General features: G+C 41.3%; 1 protein-coding gene and 1 non-coding gene across 2 annotated transcripts in view; both read left to right on the forward strand.

The window, feature by feature from the left end:
- acin1b (apoptotic chromatin condensation inducer 1b) overlaps positions 1 to 24,487 on the forward strand; it is a 93,196-nt gene that overhangs the window by 28,134 nt on the left and 40,575 nt on the right. Inside the window, exons 5-6 of the mRNA XM_060936344.1 lie at positions 20,895 to 23,504; positions 23,824 to 23,885. Of these exons, the coding sequence (XP_060792327.1) occupies positions 20,895 to 23,504; positions 23,824 to 23,885 (2,672 nt within the window). The remainder of the gene's footprint in view (positions 1 to 20,894; positions 23,505 to 23,823; positions 23,886 to 24,487) is intronic.
- On the forward strand, positions 23,566 to 23,664 carry LOC132896763 (small nucleolar RNA U6-53/MBII-28). Its single transcript, XR_009656160.1, has one exon. It is a non-coding gene; the product is annotated as a small nucleolar RNA U6-53/MBII-28 (small nucleolar RNA).

Raw genomic sequence — 24,487 nt, forward strand, 5'->3', positions numbered from 1 at the left:
TCATTTCTAATACTTGGTTGAAAACCCTTTGTTGGCAATGACTGCCTGAAGTCTTGAACTCATGGACATCACCAGACGCTGTGTTTCCTCCTTTTTAATGCTCTGCCAGGCCTTTACTGCAGCGGTTTTCAGTTGCTGTTTGTTTGTGGGCCTTTCTGTCTGAAGTTTAGTCTTTAACAAGTGAAATGCATGCTCAATTGGGTTGAGATCAGGTGACTGACTTGGCCATTCAAGAATATTCCACTTCTTTGCTTTAATAAACTCCTGGGTTGCTTTGGCTTTATGTTTTGGGTCATTGTCCATCTGTATTATGAAACGCCGACCAATCATTTTGGCTGCATTTGAGCACACAGTATGTCTCTGAATACCTCAGAATTCATCCGGCTGCTTCTGTCCTGTGTCACATCATCAATAAACACTAGTGACCCAGTGCCACTGGCAGCCATGCATGCCCAAGCCATCACACTGCCTCCGCTGTGTTTTACAGATGATGTGGTATGCTTTGGATCATGAGCTGTACCATGCCTTCGCCATACTTTTTTCTTTCCATCATTCTGGTAGAGGTTGATCTTGGTTTCATCTGTCCAAAGAATGTTCTTCCAGAACTATGCTGGCTTTTTTAGATGTTTTTTAGCAAAGTCCAATCTAGCCTTTTTATTCTTGAGGCTTATGAGTGGCTTGCACCGTGCAGTGAACCCTCTGTATTTACTTTCATGCAGTCTTCTCTTTATGGTAGATTTGGATATTGATACGCCTACCTCCTGGAGAGTGTTGTTCACTTGGTTGGATGTTGTGAAGGGGTTTCTCTTCACCATGGAAATTATTCTGCGATCATCCACCACTGTTGTCTTCTGTGAGTGTCCAGGTCTTTTTGCATTGATGAGTTCACCAGTGCTTGCTTTCTTTCTTTCTCAGGATGTACCAAACTGTAGGTTTTGCCACTCCTAATATTGTAGCAATTTCTCGGATGTTTTTTTTCTGTTTTCGCAGCTTAAGGATGGCTTGTTTCACCTGCATGGAGAGATCCTTTGACCGCATGTTTTCTTCACAGCAAAATCTTCCAAATGCAAGCACCACACCTCAAATCAACTCCAGGCCTTTTATCTGCTTAATTAAGAATGACATAACAAAGGAATTTCCCACACCTGCCCATGAAATAGCCTTTGAGTCAATTGTCCAATTACTTTTGGTCCCTTTAAAAACAGGGTGGCACATGTTAAGGAGCTGAAACTCCTAAACCCTTCATCCAATTTTAATGTGGATACCCTCAAATGAAAGCTGAAAGTCTGGACTTTATGTCCATGTCCATTATATAACTATAACTTGAATATGTTTCAGTAAACAGGTAAAAAACCAAAATTTGTGTAAGTGTCTAAATATATATGGACCTAACTGTATGCCCTTGAATATCAACAAACTTGTACTTTGGCAATTTCATCAAGGTATCCGTGCTTTCTGAAATCAACTTCCCTTGCAATTTTTATCCCCCGCTGGCCGAAAGGCCCGAAGGGGGATTGTCATGGCAGTGTCCATCCGTCCATCCTGGGAAGGGTGCTCACTTTCTGAAATCAACTCCTCTCGCAGTTTTTGGAGGAATTTTTCACGAAACTTGGCAGGATTCTTTGTTATATGTCGGTAATATGCAGATTGCAATTTTATTCAATTCAGTCGCGTTTTACCAGAGTTATGGCATAGTTGCCAGCAGGGGATATTGTGCTTTCAGAGCACTCTTGGTTTTTGCTCTGGATTAGAGCATCTGCTAAATGCCTGTAATGTAATGTAATGAAGTCCAGACTGGTCCTGGATATGGAAATGAGGTTTAGGGTGTATGTAAAGCTATATAATTATTAAATATTTGTAAATGTTAATATATATTTTATATATCATATATATTAAAATGCTCTTTCAGACAAAAAAAATTTAATTCTCATTTTTCTTTAGGTTTCTAACTATAACTCTGTTTTTACAGGATGACAAAAAAAAAACAAAGGAACTTCTTTGTTGTTCTCAGTGAAATGCTGCAGTGTTCTGTTGGGGTATAAGAGGGTGAAGCAGTGAGAACTTTTTTTGTACTGAAAGTCTGCAACCTAGTATATAAAACTTGCAAAATGATGGGTTTTAGTCTGCTCAGCACAAAGGCAGCTTGTTTTTCCATTCATTATAGGTCGTGGAAATTCAGCTTTTAGTCAGTGAAAGCCAGGGAAAAGTCAGAGAATTTGACATGTGACGTCATCGTGAGAACCCTGACTATTTAAGTATTTTTAAGTTCGTTTCTTAGACAAGGATTTTAAGATCGTTACCTTGTTAACAGTTTCAGCGTGAATCTTCCGCCTTCCTCAGAACTGTCACCAGATGTCAGGTGGTGACGTGCCTTATCAGCTGATTTTATGTTACGGAGGCGTGAACGTCCCGCCCAATTTGACAGGTAGTTCACGCCTCCTGCTGTCAGGTCACTCCCCCAGGACGGCGCTCCAGGTGTGCGACAGCGCGTACGCTCCCTCATCCCGGTTTATCGTCCTTTGTGCCCGCTTGCGTATCTCCAGAAAACCGACACACACCGACCAATATCTTCTCTGGACATCTGAACATCCCATCGCACATAAAATGTCAGTAATCAGAACACTATACGACCAAACACAGAACCTCACGGAGGAGAAAGACAGACAGGAGGAGGACCAACACATCCAACAGGCATTAAAAAACTGCCAATATCCATCGTGGGCAATCCGAAAAGGGAAACTACAGACACAAACAAAGGAAAAAAACAAGCAAACAAGAAAACACACCGAAAAAACAAACCGGGGCTTTGTCACACTACCATACGGGTCAGTCCATGAAATGATGTTACTTTTCATTGGTCCGGGTTTACATAATCATTTCATCTTTAATTTCCATGATTTAAAGAAATATTTAGCAGATTATCCATAAATATTGTTTGAAGAAATAAAATAAATAAAAAAATGAAGTTTTCTTTTGAAATAAAGAAACGTGAAACATTTTCTTCCCCTGTGACTGGACACGGATGACACGTTTTTTGTGACATGGAATATTTGCTGACTTTGAGCTTAAATAAACCTTCATTACTTTCTGAGAATTTCAATAAAATTAGTTTCATGGTACTTGCAATTTAGTTTTACACTCACATAATAAAGTTAAGAAGGTTCTATAAACTATTTAGCTTCGAATTCATCCACTAAAAATAGGTTGTGAACGTAACATTGTGATGTCCTACCGTGTTACGTTAGAAACCAGGCTTATAAACAAATGATAAAACGAGTTGAAATCATGATTGATGTTTTTAATATAAAGAAGAATATACTATAAAACGATGTAGGTAGAAAGAAATTTAAACAAACGGCAATAAAAGAAATTATCGATGTTTTTTCTCACATCCTAACTTAGCGTCCACTCACTTCCTGGTTCGTTCACAACCTGCGAGACCTATTTACTCAATCTAGGTCAGCTGAACTGACGGTATTAACTTCTCGCGGGATCTCACGCACCACAACACGTGCTCTAGAGAAGTGCAGATATAAGTGTGACTAAGTAAAGTAATGAATTCAGTAATCTCATTTACCCCATATAGGATGAAACTGTTTCCTGTTAATGACTGTTGTTATTGTTCAAATCTTAGAGATTTTATGAAGTTTGTGAAATACTGGTATTTCAAATTTTCAGTGTTTATGATGTTGAACTAATATTTCTAATGAATTCTTATTCAGTGTTAATGTTTAAAGTAAGCAAATAAAAGCAAAAAATTGATTTTATCAATATTTTTCCTTTATTTTTAAAAGCTTGTTCGTGTCCTTGTTACATTAGCAACCGGGTAAATATTTATGGATTTTATCATACATTGTAGAGCAGGAGTTATCTTAACAACTATGTTATATTTTCTGATATGGTCAATGCTTCATGGAAATAAAAGTTGTTTTCAGTTGTAAATTGTTTTAAGTGACTCCCTCTATGTCACATTTTGGTAACCCCATTTCATGGACTGACCCATACATAAAAGGAGTCACAGAACGCATCCAACGATCCATGAGGAAATACCATATCAATACCCCGGTCAAACCATACAAGAACCTCCGACAGTTGCTAGTTCACCCCAAAGACAAAATACAACCGGACAACAAATGCAATGTCATTTATGAAATCCCTTGCCGTTCATGTAACAGAGACCCCGTCCACACGTAGCCGGGTATCTGCTAAATCGAAGATATTTTTCTACGTTTTGGCCTGTCATCCACATGAAAACACATCAAAAACGAATATTTAAAAAAACTCCGGGCAAAGTGAAGATTTTTGAAAACTCCGTGTATGCCTTTTCGTGTAGACAGAGATAACCGGAGGTTTGCGTTTTAGAACGTCACAATCTGCGCCAAAAAAATGACAACAAATCTGCCCTGACGTCAAACGTGCGACCTTTGTTTACTGCAGAAGCCAGATTAAGCATGGACTTAAGCTAGCCGCACACCACGGCGATCCACGCGGTACCGAACCGACCCATTTCAGAGCCGACTCCCGACAGGGCACGCACATATCCCCCGACTGTTTACGAGTGCAGTCGCGATTGAAGCGACACGTGACAACTTAATAGCTTTGTGATTGGCTATTGGATATAGTTACTGTTAAATCCAACACTTGAAGATGCTACAGGCTGAATTACAAATGACACATGGAATATGTAGCGCACTATCTAGGCTGCATGAGCTATTATTCCCAACCTTAAATAGTGCACTTATATAGGGGAGTTAAAGCGATTTGGAATTCAGCCACACAACTTGAGCAGAGTGGCTTTCCAGCCCACTGTGTCTATGGATAAAGCTTCAGTCTATGGAATTACAGTATATACCTGCATTAGGTGCTACCAACACGTATTTCTCGCGCTAGAAATTGTGTTTAATGATGTCACGTGTTATATGCGAAAGATATGATTGGCTATTGCTAGCGACTCTCGCCGATCAGTTTGGCTCCCGATTAGTTTTTCGAATCGGCTGTGAGATTAGTCGGTACCATCGAAAACTAGTCTTTACGCCTGACTCGCGACTTCAGTTGGCTCGGTACGCTGAAAATCGGCGTAGTGTGCGGCTAGCTAAAGAGTAATGGATCGGAGTAGTGCCTTGAAAGTGTTAATTATTGTGCAGGTGCTATTTACTTGTTTAATTTTAGAAGCCCAACTACTGCTCCAAGAGCACAGGCGATGTGATTAGGGGGTAGGATTTGGGGAAATAATGCCATCTACAGGTTTGGAATGCTTATGAATGTGATTGAAAACGCAGATGTTCGGTTATGTGTGGAAGGGATTTTTTTCGAAGACGAGGTGGTGTGGATAAAACATTTTTATAAACGGAGGGGGGGAAAATGTTCGGTTTTAAAAATACCCGGCTACGTGTGTACATGGCAAAAGTCTATATTGGTGAAACGGGCAGATGCTTCCATACACGAAGGAAAGAACGCCAAATGGAATGTGAGAAAGAAACAACAAAAAGACACACAAGATCCGAAAAAGAAAAAGCACACCAAGAAAACCTAAAATCGGCCATTTCAGACCACTGCAAACGACAAAATCATATAATGAATTGGGAAGAGGCCAGAGTCATTCGCGCTGAAGAAAATAGATACCAGCGTTGGATTTTAGAGGCAGTGGAGATACGCAAGCGGGCACAGAGGACGATAAACCGGGATGAGGGAGCGTACGCGCTGTCACACACCTGGAGCGCCGTCCTGGGGGAGCGACCTGACAGCAGGAGGCGTGAACTACCTGTCAAATTGGGCGGGACGTTCACGCCTCCGTAACGTAAAATCAGCTGATAAGGCACGTCACCACCTGACATCTGGTGACAGTTCTGAGGAAGGCAGAAGATTCACGCTGAAACTGTTAACAAGGTAACGATCTTAAAATCCTTGTCTAAGAAACGAACTTAAAAATACTTAAATAGTCAGACATAATGAACTTCCACTACATAACCCTGACTATTGCTTTTACGAATCATTCTGGCATTATTGGCCTCTGTGATTCTGATATTACAGTAAACTCTGAGCATTCAAGGTTCAAATGGGTATTTATTAAAGCGCTATACTGGTTTGGAACACTTTTGTGCACAGAAATGTCTCTCAGTACCTGAAAATAACATGCCTCTTTCAACGACATTTCACTCATCTGCTCTCATCTCTGCAGTGCTGTCACTGGTGTTATGGAGACAAAATTGTCAATGTGTTTGTATTGAGGGGGAAAAAGCTACTGACTTGTACAGATTATGCTCTGTGGCGGCACTATATTGCTGGTAAGATTAAAAGCTCACTTTTAATAAAGCTCAACACCAGATATTACACCATACTGCTGAATGTATTTATAAAATAATGGGCATGGAACCTTACTTTTTGCAATACATTTGTTTTATGTGGTTAGCAAAGGTGGCTATGTGCTTTCAGAACCAGGAAAATGTACAGCATTGGCGCTGCCTGCTCTTATTTACCTGTGGTCTTTCATGATTAAAATACAGAAAAGATTTCATTAATTATGCATGCATTCATACAATACCAGTCAAATGTTTGCTCACCTACTCACTCATGGGTTTGTGTGCATTTTGTCTATTTACTACATTGTAGAACAATAGTGAAGATATCAAAACTATGAAATAACATATGGAACATGCATGGCATTATGTGGTAAACAAAAAAGGTGTTGAAAATGAACAACAAAAAATCTGTTTCATATTTTAGATTCTTCAAAGTAGCCACTGTTTTTCTTGATGACACTTTGGACACTGTATTATTTAACATCTCATCTCATTATCTCTAGCCGCTTTATCCTTCTACAGGGTCGCAGGCAAGCTGGAGCCTATCCCAGCTGACTATGGGCGAAAGGCGGGGTACACCCTGGACAAGTCGCCAGGTCATCACAGGGCTGACACATAGACACAGACAACCATTCGCACTCACATTCACACCTACGCTCAATTTAGAGTCACCAGTTAACCTAACCTGCATGTCTTTGGACTGTGGGGGAAACCGGAGCACCCGGAGGAAACCCACGCGGACACGGGGAGAACATGCAAACTCCGCACAGAAAGGCCCTCGCCGGCCACGGGGCTCGAACCCGGACCTTCTTGCTGTGAGGCGACAGCGCTAACCACTACGCCACCATGCCCCCTATTTAACATTGTTAAATAATAAAAATACCATAAATAGCCGTATTCCACAACTAGTAATCCATACTGTGTCAAGATCCGCTCAACTGAATAAAGAGAAATAACATCCATCATTACTTTAAGGCATGAAGTGTCTTTTTTTTTTTTTTAATTTTTTTTATTTTAATTTTTTAAAATTAATAAAAGGCAGCACGGTGGTGCAGTGGCTAACGCTGTCACCTCACAGCAAAAAGGTTCTGGGTTCGAACCTCACGGCCAACAGGGGCCTTTCTGTGTGGAGTTTGCATGTTCTCCCCATGTTCACGTGGGTCTCCTCCGGGTGCTCCAGTTTCCCCCACAGTTTAAAGGCTTGCAGATTAGGTTCATTGGGGGCCACTGTAATTGGCACAAGCTATTGTGGTTTCCCAGCCTGTGTGTGTGTAATATAAAATCTCGCTATGGCAAACACTAATAATAACCTCTGGAAAGAGGTTCCGCAGCATTCAGTGCAGGACCACCAGGTTCTGTAACAGCTTTTTCCCCCAAGTCACCAGACTGCTGAACTCCAAACCCAAACTCTAAACTTTATTTATAACTTGAACAATTTCTAATTCCACAGGTCACTTTATACTATTGCACTTTATAATATTTTTGTTGCTGCGTAATTTAATTTAATACACTTCATATTAGGGCTCTGCGATATGGGGAAAAAATGAATATCCCGATACATTTTCTCCATTTCACGATATACGATATATATCTCGATATATTTAAATCTCCTCTAAAGGACCCCATGAAATCTAACTTTTACTCTTTACTGTTTTCACTACAATCCCTGGAGATTAAATAAGATTCTTGGTTAACTTTACAGGTGGTTTTCAACAACACATTTTAAATTGTCATGTTGGTGATTAATCACAATTGAATTGAAATAAGACTATTTTTATTCAACAGAGATGCGGCACAAACTGCAAAAACAATCTTGAAAATTGCAACAAAGGGGCAACACAATACAGAGCTGCTCAGAGCTCAAACCAATAAAGTGCAAGCTCAACACTGAGACATTTAGCCTAAATAAGAAAAGTGCTCATTCATTAAATTATTTAAAAAAAATAGATCTCCAAGCTATTAACCTGACTACTGAGAACCACTGGAACATTCACAATAGAGAGAGAGATTGAGGGAGAGAAGAGAGAGATCTGCAAAACATTTTTCTCTTTGCACACTTTTGAACTGAATGTTTTCTGGCTCTGCCTCTCAGATGTGTAGAATTCCGGCTGCTGCGTTTCGTGATGACAGTTTTTTTTGCACACTTTACAAACTGGCATTTGCTGTTCCACGTCCTCCTCACGAGATCCAAAAAATGCCAGATGACTGACCCCTTACTAGTTCTTTTAGGAACCAATTTGTCCGCTTCCGTTTTTAATTTGTCGCTGAAATTGACAGAGCTTACACGGTAGCCTATGCAAAATCAGCGATTGCACGAACTGAGTCAGCGCTGTAAACTGGAACCAGGAAATCTTCCCGCCGGCAGTGTTGCCAGATACTGCTGACGTTTTCCAGCCCAAAATATGTTCAAAACCCGCCAAAACGCACTTAAAACCGCCCAATCTGGCAACACAACCGAAACTAAAAAATCTTCCCGGAAGTTCCTTTCAGCACCGAGATGTCGCCCGGGATTGGTTGGCGAGTGCGTGACATTATTGTTTTCTTTACCCTTAGGCAGCCTCTCACATTACTGCCTGAGGGACAGGGAGAAAACCACCGGGAAATGTTTTAAACAAACACGAAACGAACGCAAGTCGGAAGATGACCATAAAATACTCGATAGTTATGATATAATCATTGTATGTAATTTTACGCACACAGAATTTTCGGCGATATATCGAGTATATTCAATATATCGCACAGCCCTACTTCATATTTACGTCTGTGCTGAGCCAGATTGCAACAAAATTTCGTTCGGTGTGCACTTGTTGCATACTGAATGACAGTAAAGGTTGTCTCAGCAAAAATAAAGAAACAAAAACACTGAATTAGGTGTGTCCAAATTTTTGACTGGTACTGTATATATCCAATCCAATTTTATTTATAAAGCACAGTTTAAATAAACACAAAGGTTTCCAAAGTGCTGTACAATAAATAAACACAATAAAACTATACAATAAAATAACACCATAGAACATAAAATAAATAATTAAATAGGCTGTCCACTCCAAATAAAATGTGTACATAAAATCAACAACCTACACGGTGTTAAAAGCCAAAGAAAAGAGGTGCGTTTTAAGAAGAGTTTTGAAGTTAGACAGTGAGGAGGCCTGTCTAATGTGCAGCGGCAATGCATTCCATAATTTTGGAGCTGCAACCGAAAAAGCCCGGTCCCCTCTGAGCTTCAGCCTAGTCTTGGGAACTCTCAGGAGCAGCTGATCAGCTGACCTGAGAGCTCGGCTGGGTGTATAGGGGTATAGCAGCTCAGAGAGGTACGATGGAGCAAGACCATTTAAAGATTTAAAAACAAATAAAATAATTTTAAAATGAATTCTAAAATGGATGGGTAGCCAGTGGAGCAAAGCTAAAATCGGTAAAATGTGCTCAAATTTCCTTGTGCCAGTTAAAAGACGTGCGGCTGCATTTTGTACTAGTTGAAGATGTGCAATGGAGGACCCACTGACCCCCATATAAAGTGCATTGCAGTAATCTAGCCGAGTGGTCACAAAGGCATGAATTACTGTTTTAAAGTGCTGTCTGGGTAAAAAAGGTTTTATTTTTGTCAACTGCCGCAACTGAAAATAGCTTCCTTTCACTACTGCTTTAATCTGGCTATCAAACTTAAGGTCCCTGTCCACTTTTACCCCTAAATCATTAACTATAGGTTTGGCATATTGTGCCAAGGAACCCAGATCGACTGAGGGGGTCACAGAGGTGCCACCAAAGAGATATGTTTTCTACATGTTCAACAGCAAATTGAATTTAACGGACAATAGCAATGTGAAGTTTGATTTTTATTATTTATTCAACACAGAAAAAAAGAATAGCAGAAATGTCAATAAACATTATTCTGGTAAAGCTGAAGTGCCAACATTAAATTGTTCAATATATTTTGGCCGAGGGCGGCACGGTGGTGTAGTGGTTAGCGCTGCTGCCTCACAGCAAGAAGGTCCTGGGTTCGAGCCCCGGGGCCGGCGAGGGCCTTTCTGTGCGGAGTTTGCATGTTCTCCCCGTGTCTGTGTGGGTTTCCTCCGGGTGCTCCGGTTTCCCCCACAGTCCAAAGACATGCAGGTTAGGTCAACTGGTGACTCTAAATTGACCGTAGATGTGAATGTGAGTGTGAATGGTTGTCTGTGTCTATGTGTCAGCCCTGTGATGACCTGGCGACTTGTCCAGGGTGTATCCCGCCTTTCGCCCGTAGTCAGCTGGGATAGGCTCCAGCTTGCCTGCGACCCTGTAGAAGGATAAAGCAGCTAGAGATGATGAGATGAGATATTTTGGCCGTATTGCCCACTTATTGGCCCATAACTTTCACTGTACAGCATCACAATGATGATGATGATGATGATGTTCATCCAGCACTGTTGCCAGGTCCATGTGGACCCTATTGATCCACATGTCCTATTAATTGGAGCATAGTTTTACATCGGATGCCCTTCCTGCCACAACCCTCACATTTCTGGGCTTGGGAAACAACCATTCACACACACATTCACACCTATGGGCAATTTCTGTCTAACCGCGTGTCTTTCGACTGTGGGAGGAAACCAGGGCACCTGGAGGAAACCCACAGGGAGAACATGCAAACTCCACACAGAAAGGCCCCTGTCGGCCACTGGGCTCGAACCCAGAACCTTCTTGCTGTGAGGCAACAGAGCTAACCACTACACCACCGTGCCATTATAATCAAAGTTATAAAATACAAGTTCACTAATATGGAAGTATACAAATTTAATTAACCACTCTTTTGTTTACTAACCCCATTTCCAGAAAAGTTGGGATATTTTCCAAAATACAATAAAAACAAAAATCTGTGACTTGTTAATTTACATGAACGTTTATTTAACTGCCAAAAGTACAAGGAAAAAATTTTCAGTAGTTGTACTGACCGGCTTAATTGTCTTTTGTAAATATAAACAAAGTTAGAATTTGATACCTGCCACACACTCAGAAGTTTGGACAGAGGCAAAATAAGACTGAAAAGTTTATAGGATATTCAAGTAACACCATTTTGGAAGATTCCACAATAAGCAAGTTAATTGAGGGTATCATAATTGGGTATAAAAGGAGCAGCACCAAAGGCTCAGTCTTTACAAGCAAGGATGGGTCGTGGCTCACTCCTTTCTGCCAAAATTCCTGAGAGAATTGTGAGTCAGTTCAAAAAGAACATTTCTCAATGCAAGATTTTAGGTCTTTCCAAATCTGCAGTACATAATATTGTGAAAAGATTCAGGGGATTCAGAGACATCTCCGTGCGTAAAGGGTAAGGCGAGAAATGACTTTTGAATGTGCGTGACCTTCGAGCCCTCAGCCGACACTGCCTGAGAAACCGTCATGCTAATGCAACAAATATAGCCACATGGGCTCTGAAGTTCTTCAGAAAGCTGTTGTCACTTTAATACAGAATGATGCAGCATCCAGAAATGCAATCTGAAACTGTATTATCTGCAAAGAGGAAGCCATTCATCAATTCTGTGCAGAAATGCTGCCAATTTCTCTGGGCCAGAACTCCTCTTGGATAGACTGAAAGACAGTGGAAACGTGTGCTGTGGTCAGATGAATCCACATTTCAGCTTGTTTTCGGGAAATCCGGACATCAAGTTCACCGTGCCAAAGGTGAACATAACCATCCAGTTTGTTACCAGAGAAAGGTGTAAAAGTCAGCATCTGTGATGGTATAATGGGCATCAGTGCCCATGGCATAGGTGAGTTACATGTGTGTGAAGGTACCATTGAGATATATATATTGGGATTTTAGAGAGACCTCTTTATCAAGGCAACATCACTTCCCAGGAAGTCTACACTTACAGTGGGGCAAAAAAGTATTTAGTCAGCCACCAATTGTGCAAGTTCTCCCACTTAAAAAGATGAGAGAGGCCTGTAATTTTCATCATAGGTACATTTCAACTATGAGAGACAGAATGGGGGAAAAGAATCCAGGAAATCACATTGTAGGATTTTTAATGAATTAATTGGTAAATTCCTCGGTAAAATAAGTATTTGTTCACCTACAAACAAGCAAGATTTCTGGCTCTCACAGACCTGTAACTTCTTCTTTAAGAGGCTCCTCTGTCCTCCACTCGTTACCTGTATTAATGGCACCTGTTTGAACTCGTTATCAGTATAAAAGACACCTGTCCACAACCTCAAACAGTCACACTCCAAACTCCACTATGGCCAAGACCAAAGAGCTGTCAAAGGACACCAGAAACAAAATTGTAGACCTGCACCAGGCTGGGAAGACTGAATCTGCAATAGGTAAGCAGCTTGGTGTGAAGAAATCAACTGTGGGAGCAATTATTGGAAAATGGAAGACATACAAGACCACTGATAATCTCCCTCGATCTGGGGCTCCACGCAAGATCTCACCCCGTGGGGTCAAAATGATCACAAGAACGGTGAGCAAAAATCCCAGAACCATACGGGGGGACCTAGTGAATGACCTGCAGAGAGCTGGGACCAAAGTAACAAAGGCTACCATCAGTAACACACTACGCCGCCAGGGACTCAAATCCTGCAGTGCCAGACGTGTCCCCCTGCTTAAGCCAGTACATGTCCAGGCCCATCTGAAGTTTGCTAGAGAGCATTTGGCTGATCCAGAAGAGGATTGGGAGAATGTCATATGGTCAGATGAAACCAAAATAGAACTTTTTGGTAAAAACTCAGCTTGTCGTGTTTGGAGGAGAAAGAATGCTGAGTTGCATCCAAAGAACACCATACCTACTGTGAAGCATGGGGGTGGAAACATCATGCTTTGGGGCTGTTTTTCTGCAAAGGGACCAGGACGACTGATCCGTGTAAAGGAAAGAATGAATGGGGCCATGTATCGTGAGATTTTTGAGTGAAAACCTCCTTCCATCAGCAAGGGCATTGAAGATGAAACGTGGCTGGGTCTTTCAGCATGACAATGATCCCAAACACACCGCCCAGGCAACGAAGGAGTGGCTTCGTAAGAAGCATTTCAAGGTCCTTGAGTGGCCTAGCCAGTCTCCAGATCTCAACCCCATAGAAAATCTTTGGAGGGAGTTGAAAGTCCGTGTTGCCCAGCGACAGCCCCAAAACATCACTGCTCTAGAGGAGATCTGCATGGGGGAATGGGCCAAAATACCAGCAACAGTGTGTGAAAACCTTGTGAAGACTTACAGAAAACGTTTGACCTCTGTCATTGCCAACAAAGGGTATATAACAAAGTATTGAGATGAATTTTTGTTTTTGACCAAATACTTATTTTCCACCATAATTTGCAAATAAATTCTTTAAAAATCAGACAATGTGATTTTCTGGATTTTTTTTCTCATTTTGTCTCTCATAGTTGAGCTATACCTATGATGAAAATTACAGGCCTCTCTCATCTTTTTAAGTGGGAGAACTTGCACAATTGGTGACTGACTAAATATTTTTTGCCCCACTGTATTTGAGTGGGACAATTCCGGGCCTTATTCTACAACAGCATGGTTTCATAGACGGAGTGCGTGTGCTTGACTGCCCTGCTGCCTGTCCAGATTTGTCTCCTATCAATAATGTGTGGCACATCATGAAGAGGAGAATCAGACAACAGCAACCACGGACTGTTGAGCAGCTGAAGTCTTATGTTGAACAAGAATGGACAAAAATTCTATTTGCAAAACTGCAACAGTTAGTAACCTCAGTTCCCATATAGTTAAAAAGTGTTATTAAATGGAAAGCTGATGTAATACAATGGTAATAATGCCTCTGTCCCAGTGTGTTTCGAGTATATTGCAGTCATCAAATTCTAACTTTGTTTATATATACAAAATACAATACAGTTGGTCAGTAAAATTATTGAAAATCTTTTCTTTGTACTTTTGTCAGTTAAATAAAGGTTCACGTGAATTAACAAATCAGATTTTTTGTTTTTTATTGTATTTTGAGAAATATCCCAACTTTTCTGGAAAGTGTGTGTGTATATACTAGCGCATCTCAAAATATTGGAATACTGTGAAAAAGTTCATTTTCTTCTGAATTAAATTCAAAAAGGTCAACTTTCCTGTATTCTATATTCATTACATGCAAAGTGAAAATATTTTAAAGTTTTTTGTTGTTTTAATTTTGATATGGCTTATAGCTCATGAAAATCAGAAATCCAGTATCTCAAAATGTGAGAATATTTCCTTTAAAGTTTGAGTAAAACAGTATAAATACTGTGTATTTCATAGTCTAGTTCACTACATGCAACCACAATCATAGAGAAGACTGTTGACAGTTGTCCAGATGATGATCATTGACCCTCTCCACAAGGAGGGAAAGCCACAGAAGATCATTGCTGAAAAGGCTGGCTGGAAATTGATATTCGGAATGTGATAGTTGTAGCCCCTTTCCTGAAGACGTCTGTGCGTGGTGGCTCATGATGTACTGATACCAGCCTCAGTCCACTCCTTGTGAAGCTCTCCCAAGTTCTTGAATCAACTTTTCTTGACAATCCTCAAGGCTACGGTCATCCCTGTTGCTTGTGCAGCTTTTCCAGCCAGCCTTTTCAACCCTGACCTTCTGTGGCTTACCCTCCTTGTGGAGGGTGTCAATGATTGATTGTCTTTTGGACAACTGTCAAGTCAGCTGTCTTCCCCATGATTATGGTTGCGTGTACTAAACTAGACTGAGAGATACACGGTATTTATATTGTTTTACTCAAACTTGGAATTAAATATTCTAATATTTTTGAGATCCTGGATTTCTGATTTTCATGAGCTATAAGCCATAATAATCAAATTTTAAAGCACACAAAAAAAGCCTTGAAATATTTCACATTAATGAATATAGAATATAAGTTTACCTTTTTTGAATTAAATTACAAAAAAAAAACTTTTTTCATGATATTCCAATATTCTGAGGTGTGTGCATGCATGTGGGTACTGATCAGCCATAACATTATGACCACTGAGAGGTGAAGTGAATATCATTGATTATCTCATTACAGTGGCATCTATCAAGGGGTGGGATATACAACCCCTGGCAAAAAGTATGGAATCACCAGTCTTGGATGAGCACTCATTCACACGTTTTATTCTGTAGAACAAACTCGGATCACAAACATGATACAATAATAGTCATTCCAAAGTGCACCTTCTTGGCCTTCAGAAACACTAAAAGAAATGAAGAAAAAGCATTGTGGAAGTCAGTAAATGTTACTTTTATAGACCAAGCACAGGGAAAAAAATATGGAATCACTCAATTCTGAGGAAAAAAATATGGAATCATGAAAAACAGACAAACAAAAGAACATTCAAAACACATCACTAGTACTTAGTTGCACCACCTCTGGCTTTTATAATGGCTTGCAGTCTCTTAGGCATGGACTTGATGAGTGACAAACAGTATTCTTCATCAATATGGTGCCAACTCTCTTTGATTGCAGTCGCCAGATCAGTTTTGCAGGCCGGAGCCTTGTCGTGGACCATTTTTTTCAGTTTCCACCACAAGTTTTCTATTGGGTTGAGATCTGGACTATTTGCAGGCCATGACATTGACTGGATGTGTCTTTCACCAAGGAATGCTTTCACAGTTTTTGCTCTGTGGCACGATGCATTGTCATCTTGGAAAATTATTTCATCATCCCCAAACATCTTTTCAATTGAAGGGATAAGAAAACTGTCCAAAATGTCAATGTAAACCTGTGCATTTATTGAAGAAGTAACCACAGCCATCTCCCCAGTGCCTTTGCCTGACATGCAGCCCCATATCATCAAGGATTGTGGAAATTTGGATGTTTTCTTCAGGCAGTCCTCTTCATAAATCTCACTGGAACGGCACCAAACAAAAGTTCCAGCATCATCACCTTGTCCAATGCAGATTCGTGATTCATCACTGAAGATAACTTTCATCCAGTCATCCACAGTCCATGATTGCTTCTCCTTAGCCCATTGTAGTCTTGTTCTTTTCTGTTTAGGTGTCAATGATGGTTTTCTTTTAGCTTTCCTATATGAAAATCCCATTTCCTTTAGGCAATTTCTCACGGTTCGGTCACATACTTGTACATTGACTCCAACTTCCTCCCATTTATGCTTCATTTGTTTTGTTGTACTTTTTCGGTTTTCAAGACATATGGCCTTAAGTTTTTTGTCTTGACGCTTTGATATCTTCCTTGGTCTACCAGTACGCTTGGCTTTAAAAACCTTCCCATGCTGTTTGTACTTGGTCCATATCTTAGATACAGCTGACTGTGAACAGCCCACATCTTTGGCAACCACGCGTGAAGAGTTACCTTCTTTAAGAAGTTTGACAATCCTCTCTTTTGTTTCAAGAGACATCTCTCTTGTTGGAGCCATGATTCTTGCCAATCCACTTGGTCCAGCAGCCCTCCAAGGTGTGATAATTGCGCTGTTTCTAACTGCAGACTAACGAGCAGATCTAATCTGAGGCAGGTGTCAATTTAGGGAAAGGAATTGACTGGGTGAGTCCTTATTCTCTACCTGAAAATTGAGTGATTCCATATTTTTTTTCCCTGTGCTTGGTCTATAAAAGTAACATTTGCTGACTATCACAATGTATTTTCTTCGTTTATTTTAGTGTTTCTGAAGGACAAGAAGTTGCACTTTGGAATGACTTTATTATTGTATCATGTTTGTGATCTCAGTTTGTTCTACAGAATAAAACATCTGAATGAGTGCTCATCCAAGACTGGTGATTTCATACTTTTTGCCAGGGGTTGTAATAGGCAGCAAGAGAACAGTCAGTTCTTGACGCTGATGTGTTGTAAGCAGGAAAAATGGGCAGGTGTAAGGATCTGAGTGACTTTGACGAGAGCCAAATTGTGATGGCTAGATGACTGGGGCTGAGCATCTCCATAATGGCACATCTTGTAGGGTGTTCCCGGTATGCAGTGGTTAGTACCTACCAAAATTGGTCCAAGGAAGGACAACCAGTGAACTGGCGACAAGGTCCTGGGTGTCAAAGGCTCAGTGATTTGCATGGGGCACGAAGGCTAGCCCATATGGTCCAGTCTCACAGAAGAGCTACTGTAGCACAAACTGCTGAAAAAGTTAAAGGTAGACTGCCTTTCAGATTTTTCAAGTGTAGGTCATAAAAAGAATTTTCCCTGACACCCAGTTATTTTAGTTTAGTGGACTAAAAGCTACTAAATTCAAATCACAGACTTCCAATTTTATTATTTTTTAATTATTTTTTAAAAATAGAACAACTAATGAATTTAGGGCCACATGTCCAGAAGAACTATGGCTGGTTCTGTAAGATGCTCAGTAAAAACTTACAGCTCATTTCCTTATAAAACTGTACTCATTGTAGCTGAGACTACTTTTTTTTTTTTTTGGAAACCAAAGGATCGTCTCACACCAAATACGGACTTTCTCATTTATAATGGCTTACTGCTGTTTTTTTTCCCTTTTTCTTTATTTTTTAAAGTTGAAACATTTCATTTCATTATTTTTAAGACATTTTTGGTTGATAGCATTTCTTTACATGTGCCTAAGACTTTTGCACAGGTGTGTGAGTGTGCGAGATATATATATCAGGGATGAGAGTTTTCCGCTTTTTGGCGGAATTCCGCTTTTTTTCGGTCAAAATGGGCCTTTTTTATATTGTTGCAAATCCGTTAAGAAAATTTTAGGGGGGTAGGGTATAGGGATGTTAACCGATGACCGTTTGACCGGTGGTTGACTGAATCAACGTCAACCGGTTAAATTTTTTTTGGTTGTCGGTTAAAAAAAAAATCAATCGTTTTGAAGCTGCCGATTTTGGAGCGGAGGACTTGGAATTCTGTGTTTGTAAACGCTTGGGGCATGCCATGCGGTGTAAGGACAACAGCTGACGAATCAGAAACACCCATTCAGTCATGTCCCGCCCTCCCGCCCCAGTTAAAGACAGCTGACGAATCAGAAACACCCATTCAGTCATGTCCCGCCCTCCCGCCCCAGTTAAAGACAGCTGACAAATCAGAAACACCCATTCAGTCATGTCCCGCCCCAGTTGAACACAGCTGCCACTCGGCGAAAGAAAAGTGTAGACACAGGCTTTTTAGCTTACAAATTACTATTCTGTTTTTTTTTTAATTATTATTAGAAGGCACATGGAGTTTAGTCCTGCCTTGGCCAGTGCATTCTGAAAGTATGTTTCGGTCTGTAGCCAACAATGCATGTTATTGCAGATCAGATCTCTCCACACAAACTAAAGGCGCAGATGCCGACATTTTCACGGCTGAATCGTTGGCTAAAAAGAGGGAGAGGACCAACAAGCTTTTAGCTCTTGCTAAAAAGCTCAAAATAAAGAAGAAATAAATTTTCTGCACCATGAAACTGTAAATAGTTGTATATATTGTAAATAGACAAACACTTTATAGAACCAAAGGAAAAGTGTATTCATAAATCATATAAACCATTATTTAATATAGCAGTGAATGTGTTACCTTAGTTTGGATTTAGAGCAGCAAATTTGAAGTATCATGTTGGTGCTCGCCTGGAATGTATATCACAAAAAATATCACAAAAGGCAATGTCAATGTTTCCTTTACATAGGTGTAGTTGATCTTTATCAAATGAAAGTTTAAAGTGCCATTCCACCATTGGATTATTCTTTGGCATAAAATACAATATATTTTATGACAACATGACTAGACAGAGAAATCTTTTAGCTTCAAAATGATATATCAAACATAATTTTTTGACAACGACAAGTATATTAATTTTGCGACCAAAGTCACCTACCCTTTTAATTTCCGCGCGGTAGTGAAACGTGATGTCATCGGCAGGTTCCCCTTCTTGTGTACCACGTGTCGGTCTATTTTTAGACCAGGAAACCCCCAAAGTGAGAGAGTCATTTCTCCTCGTATATGGGGGCCAAAAAAATTGCGAAAAATTTTGAGTTAATCTTTCAGTTAGCTAGATTTATTGGTATTAGCTAGATTTATTGGTATTATTTTTATCGCGTTCTATCCGCCATTGCTGATATGTGCCACGTCACACGTCACGTGGTACACAAGAAGGGGAACCTGCCGATGACATCACGCGTGGAAATTAAAAGGGTAGGTGACTCTGGTCGCAAAATTAATATACTTGTCGTTGTCAAAAAATTATGTTTGATATATCATTTTGAAGCTAAAAGATTTCTCTGTCTAGTGATACCATTTATATATGTTGTCAAAATATATTGTATTTTATGCCAAAGAATACATCCAATGGTGGAATGGCACTTTAAGTAATGTATGTACTGTACTTGAAAGAGAGTTCTACTTTTGTATAAGTGTCAATTTTGTAAGCAAACAGGGTTTGGTATTTCAACCACATTTGTAAAATTTTGATGATAAATGGGTTTTAGGGTAAAAAATCTCTAAAATCCATCGCCATATATATATATATATATATATATATATATATATATATATATATATATAAATAAAATGTATGTATATGTATATAAAATATGTATGTATATGTGTGTATATATATAAAATATGTATGTAGAGCTCTTTTCCAAAATGCTATAAATCCATTTTGATTGTTTTCAGAAAAATGACATTTATTTACCCAGACCCATAAATTTTGCAAATATTTTATTTATCCTGTTATAATAGATAGTTGGTTCAGTCTGAACATTTTCAACAAGAACTGACAAATCTAACAACAATGTTATTGATTATAAATCCAAAGTTTATTATATGTTATTTTCAAAACGCTATAAATCCACTCATTCTTTTTTCAAAACGCTATAAATCCACTCATTCTTTTTTCAAAATGCTATAAATCCATTCATTTTTTGTCTTTCTATTTTTAAAAACAAGAGAACATGCTGTAGATATATAATATCAGGAACTTTCATCATACAATTTATAATAAAATCAAATAAATTATATAAACACTTAAATGAATGAATGAATGTTATTTATGTTTAATCTTACGTTTTAAGACTGTCCACCACAGAAAACAACTAACTAAATAACAAATTGCCAGTTAGTTCAATTTTTTAAATGCAATCCATTCAAAGTGCCACCTTAAATAGCATGACAAAACCACAAATTAAATAACAATAATCAGCCCGCCACCAGAATAGCGAATTTTCTTAGTTTGCTCTCGTTCATGGTTATCTTTGTTTAAACGACGTCTTCTACCACCTGGTGTAGGTCTCACAGGTTCTTCAGAACCATCAAAAGTATTCACAACCACCATTTGCAAAAGTTATTTGTGCTCAAGAAGCTACACAAGCAAAAAAACCTCCTCGCTTCAGGGTGCCACCATGTGGGATAGTGTAGAACTCTGACCGAACTCTGATTGGTCTAGAGGAAATGTCACACTCAGCCAAAAAACAGGTGTAGCGCCTATCGCGTTTTGGAGAGAAACTACAATTTGCAGCACATATAAACAAGGAAATATAGCGATTTGGCATGAAACATTAATGGAGCAGTGAATAGGCTCAGTACACAGCAGAATAGCGCGACGAACTCGGTTTTTTTTTAATTTGGCGTTTATCGCATTTTGGAAAAGAGCTCTTCATATATATAAATTCTTCAGTGTATTCAAGTGTGGCCTCTCCATCGTGTGCCTTTCATATTTTGTAATTTTTTTTGTCCTTTTGTTTCTGTCTCCTCTTCAGCATCACATTGTATCATCTCGGCCTTGCGTGCCAGAGGATGGAGGAGGCGATCAACTGGGTCCACAGGATGCAGTTGCTCTGGGAGGCCACAGGCTGGATGCAGGCACTGCCTCAGTATCACGTGATTCCACTGATGTCCCCACAGCCAAGATCTGGCGCCCCTCGTTCTCCCAAGAGGAGGTTGCCACTCCCTCCCCTCCCCGTGCAGTGGCCTCTCTTTCTGTACGTGTGGTTGGTCAGCCAGAACGACAGGGTGTACCTCTAATTGTACCCCGCCCACAACAAAGAGAAGGAACTGCCCCTGTAGAAGCAGGCCCTGCCCATCCGATGCCACAGCTCAGCCAGTCTGCTCGCACTCAAGAGGACAGCGACGAAGACGATGATGACGACGAAGACGATGACAGCGATGAGGATGATGACTGGGGTCTTTCGTCTCGTGGAAGAAAGAACATCCACACACCTCCAGCACCACGTTCGCGACGCAAGCTTCAGCCTCCTCAACACATTCCACCCCATCATTCTCCACTGCAGCTCCGACAGCCCACTCCTCCCCCCTCTCCACCCCCAGAGCTCTCCTTCCCCCTGCCTGACACCCCCAAACAGAGTCCCCCAGAGCAGGATGAACCAGAAGCCCCGGAAGGAGCTGCTGTGTCTCCTCCAGTTTCCCTGCAAAGACAGGAATCAAGCTCCAGCTCCAGATCCAGCAGCCCTGAGCCTCCATCCCAACGCAGACCTGGGCCACTCAGTCTGCTCGTGCGCAAGATGGAGTCTGAGGGGGCTTTTGATGGTGGGCAGAAGAAGGATGAAGAGGAAGAGGGTGACACCACTGCAGCAACAGGAGAACAGGTTGAGCCTGGACCTGGGGTGCTTGTGTTTTCTAGAGGAGCGAATGATGATGATGATGATGATGATGATGATGATGTCCATACCAGCTGTGATTCTGAGGTGATTCCTGATCATCAAGATTCACCCCAAGAGCAGCTGCCTGAGGAGCCTGAGTCTCTACCCACTATGCCTTCTATCCCTGAAAGCAGCCCTCAGGAGTCAATGGAGGTGAAAGAAGCCGAGGGGGAACAAGAAGAAAGTTCTCAGCCGGAGGAAGAAGAGAAGCAAGACGACCAGGAAGACTGTAGTGAGGGGAAAGAAAAGGAAAAGGCGGCTCCGGACAGCTTGAATGTGTCATCATGGAAACGTGAGCGAGAGGAATCGCCCTCTCAAGATTCCTCTGACTTCCCTCATACGTCGCCTCCCCCTTCCCCGCCCGCTCCTGCAAAACGAGCACGCATCTTCTCTGAAGTTCCCCCACCTGAATGCCTCATATCTCCTTCCAAACCGGAGCAGGCGTCAGCCCTTGTGTCAGGACCACAGCATGCAGATGTTGAAATGGAGGCAGAAGCTCCCGGTGCACCTCCTCAGTCCTCACCAGAAAAGAATCATGATGAGGAAATGAAGGAGGTGGAAGCAGAGAAGCAGGTACTTGCAGAGGCAGATGAAGCAGAAGACATTAACAAGCCCCCTTCATTGCTTCCTCCATCTCCACCCCCAGAAGAAGTGGAAGTGGAGAGAGAAAGAGAGAGACCCACTGAGGAAGAAAGAGAGGCATCTATAGAGAGGGAAAGCAAGACATCTGTGGAGAGAGAACGAGAGACATCTGTAGAGAGATCTGCAGAGAGCGAGCAAGCGAGGTCCACAGAGAGAGAAGGTGAAAAATCCGCAGAAGGGGAAAGATCTCCAGAAAGTGAAAGGGAGAGCTCTGTGGAGAGAGGGAGGGAGGGATCTGCAGAAAGAGAGCGGGAGAGGGAGGGATCTGCGGAAAAGGAGAGGGAGGGATCTGCGGAAAAGGAGAGGGAGGGATCTGCGGAAAAGGAGAGGGAGGGATCTGCGGAAAAGGAGAGGGAGGGATCTGCGGAAAAGGAGAGGGAGGGATCTGCGGAAAAGGAGAGGGAGGGATCTGCAGAAAAGGAGAGGGAGGGATCTGCGGAAAAGGAGAGGGAGGGATCTGCGGAAAAGGAGAGGGAGGGATCTGCGGAAAAGGAGAGGGAGGGATCTGCGGAAAAGGACAGGGAGGGATCTGTGGAAAAGGACAGGGAGGGATCTGCGGAAAAGGACAGGGAGGGATCTGCGGAAAAGGAGAGGGAGGGATCTGCGGAAAAGGACAGGGAGAGATCTGCGGAAAAGGACAGGGAGAGATCTAGGGAGAGGGAGGGATCTGCGGAAAAGGAGAGGGAGGGATCTGCAGAGAGGGAGAGGGAGGGATCTGCAGAGAGGGAGAGGGAGGGATCTGCGGAGAAGGAGAGGGAGGGATCTGCGGAGAGAGAGCAGGAGAGATCTGTGGAGAGAGAGGGATCTGCAGAGAGAGAGCAGGAGAGATCTGCGGAGAGGGAGGGATCTGCGGAGAGAGAAAGAGAGAGGTCTGCAGAAAAAGAAAGTGGGAGAGGGAGAGCCACGGAAAGAAGGAGAGGGAGATCTGCAGAGAGAGAAAAATCACCTGAACAGCACTCCTCCCCCTCCAGCCAGTCTTCATCCTCTGACTCTGATTCAGAATCCTCTTCCTCGAGTTCCTCAGGCTCCTCCCCACAGGACAAACCCAGCCCACTCAGTCAGAGTAAGGTATGTGATTGGCTTGTGCATGGTTGGTATTTTGATAGTATTCGTTTGCCTGTGATTGGGTTCCCTATGATGAGTTTGCCATGCTAATACCGACACGCCAAACTGACTGTGCGTAAATGAGTTCAGCTCAACTTCTCACACTCGGTGTGCTCTGAAGGGATACACAGTTGAGATGTATTATTTACAGGCCTGCCATGAGATCAGTAAAGACATTTGCATTTAGTTCCGTAAGGACCAGAGTACCTTATCATGGGAGACTGGAATTTGCCATTTTATGATTTTGCTCTGCTAGTGTGTGTTTTGTGTTTTTATGAAACAGGATGAAGAGAAGAAAGCAAGCAGCCCAGATGATGCAGCAGAGAAGAATGAAGAACATTTGAGGTTAGCAAATACATCTGGTCATACACATGACGCACATATGCTACGTTTCCATGGACTTTAATAATCAGATTCAAGCTCCATCACAATGAGGTTTCTTCATGTAATTCTTATAATTCCCTCATTCTGATGGAGAATTTAATCGGCTTGAAAGAGGGTGTTGTAGACCTCCAATAATCCGTTTGATAGGAAAATATTAGCCATGTAAATGCTTGATTGGATTGCTTTCTGCACCCGTAATCGGCTGCTCAAATTCAGTACACTTTCGCGCAGTGATGGTGCCATGAACTTTTGACATTGTGACATCACAGCAGAGTGCGGGATTGCGTGCATGTCAGGAATTCTGTTTGGATTGTATGCTTGGGACATATAAACATGCACATCTGTCTGATCGCTTTCATGTAAACGGTATGTTCGCAATCACAGATTGGATTGAATTCATTTCGAATGTTTAAAAAAAAAAAAGGGGGTGCATGTAAACGTAGCTGTATATACACCTGAATATTCTCAGAAGTAACCCTCAAAATAGGTCAGTAATACATTATAAATGGTCACTTAATACAATAGGTAGCTGTGATTTATCACAGTATTATTATTGTAAATTC

The sequence above is a fragment of the Neoarius graeffei genome, chromosome 1, assembly GCF_027579695.1.
Source record: "Neoarius graeffei isolate fNeoGra1 chromosome 1, fNeoGra1.pri, whole genome shotgun sequence".
Classification (NCBI taxonomy): Eukaryota; Metazoa; Chordata; class Actinopteri; order Siluriformes; family Ariidae; genus Neoarius; species Neoarius graeffei.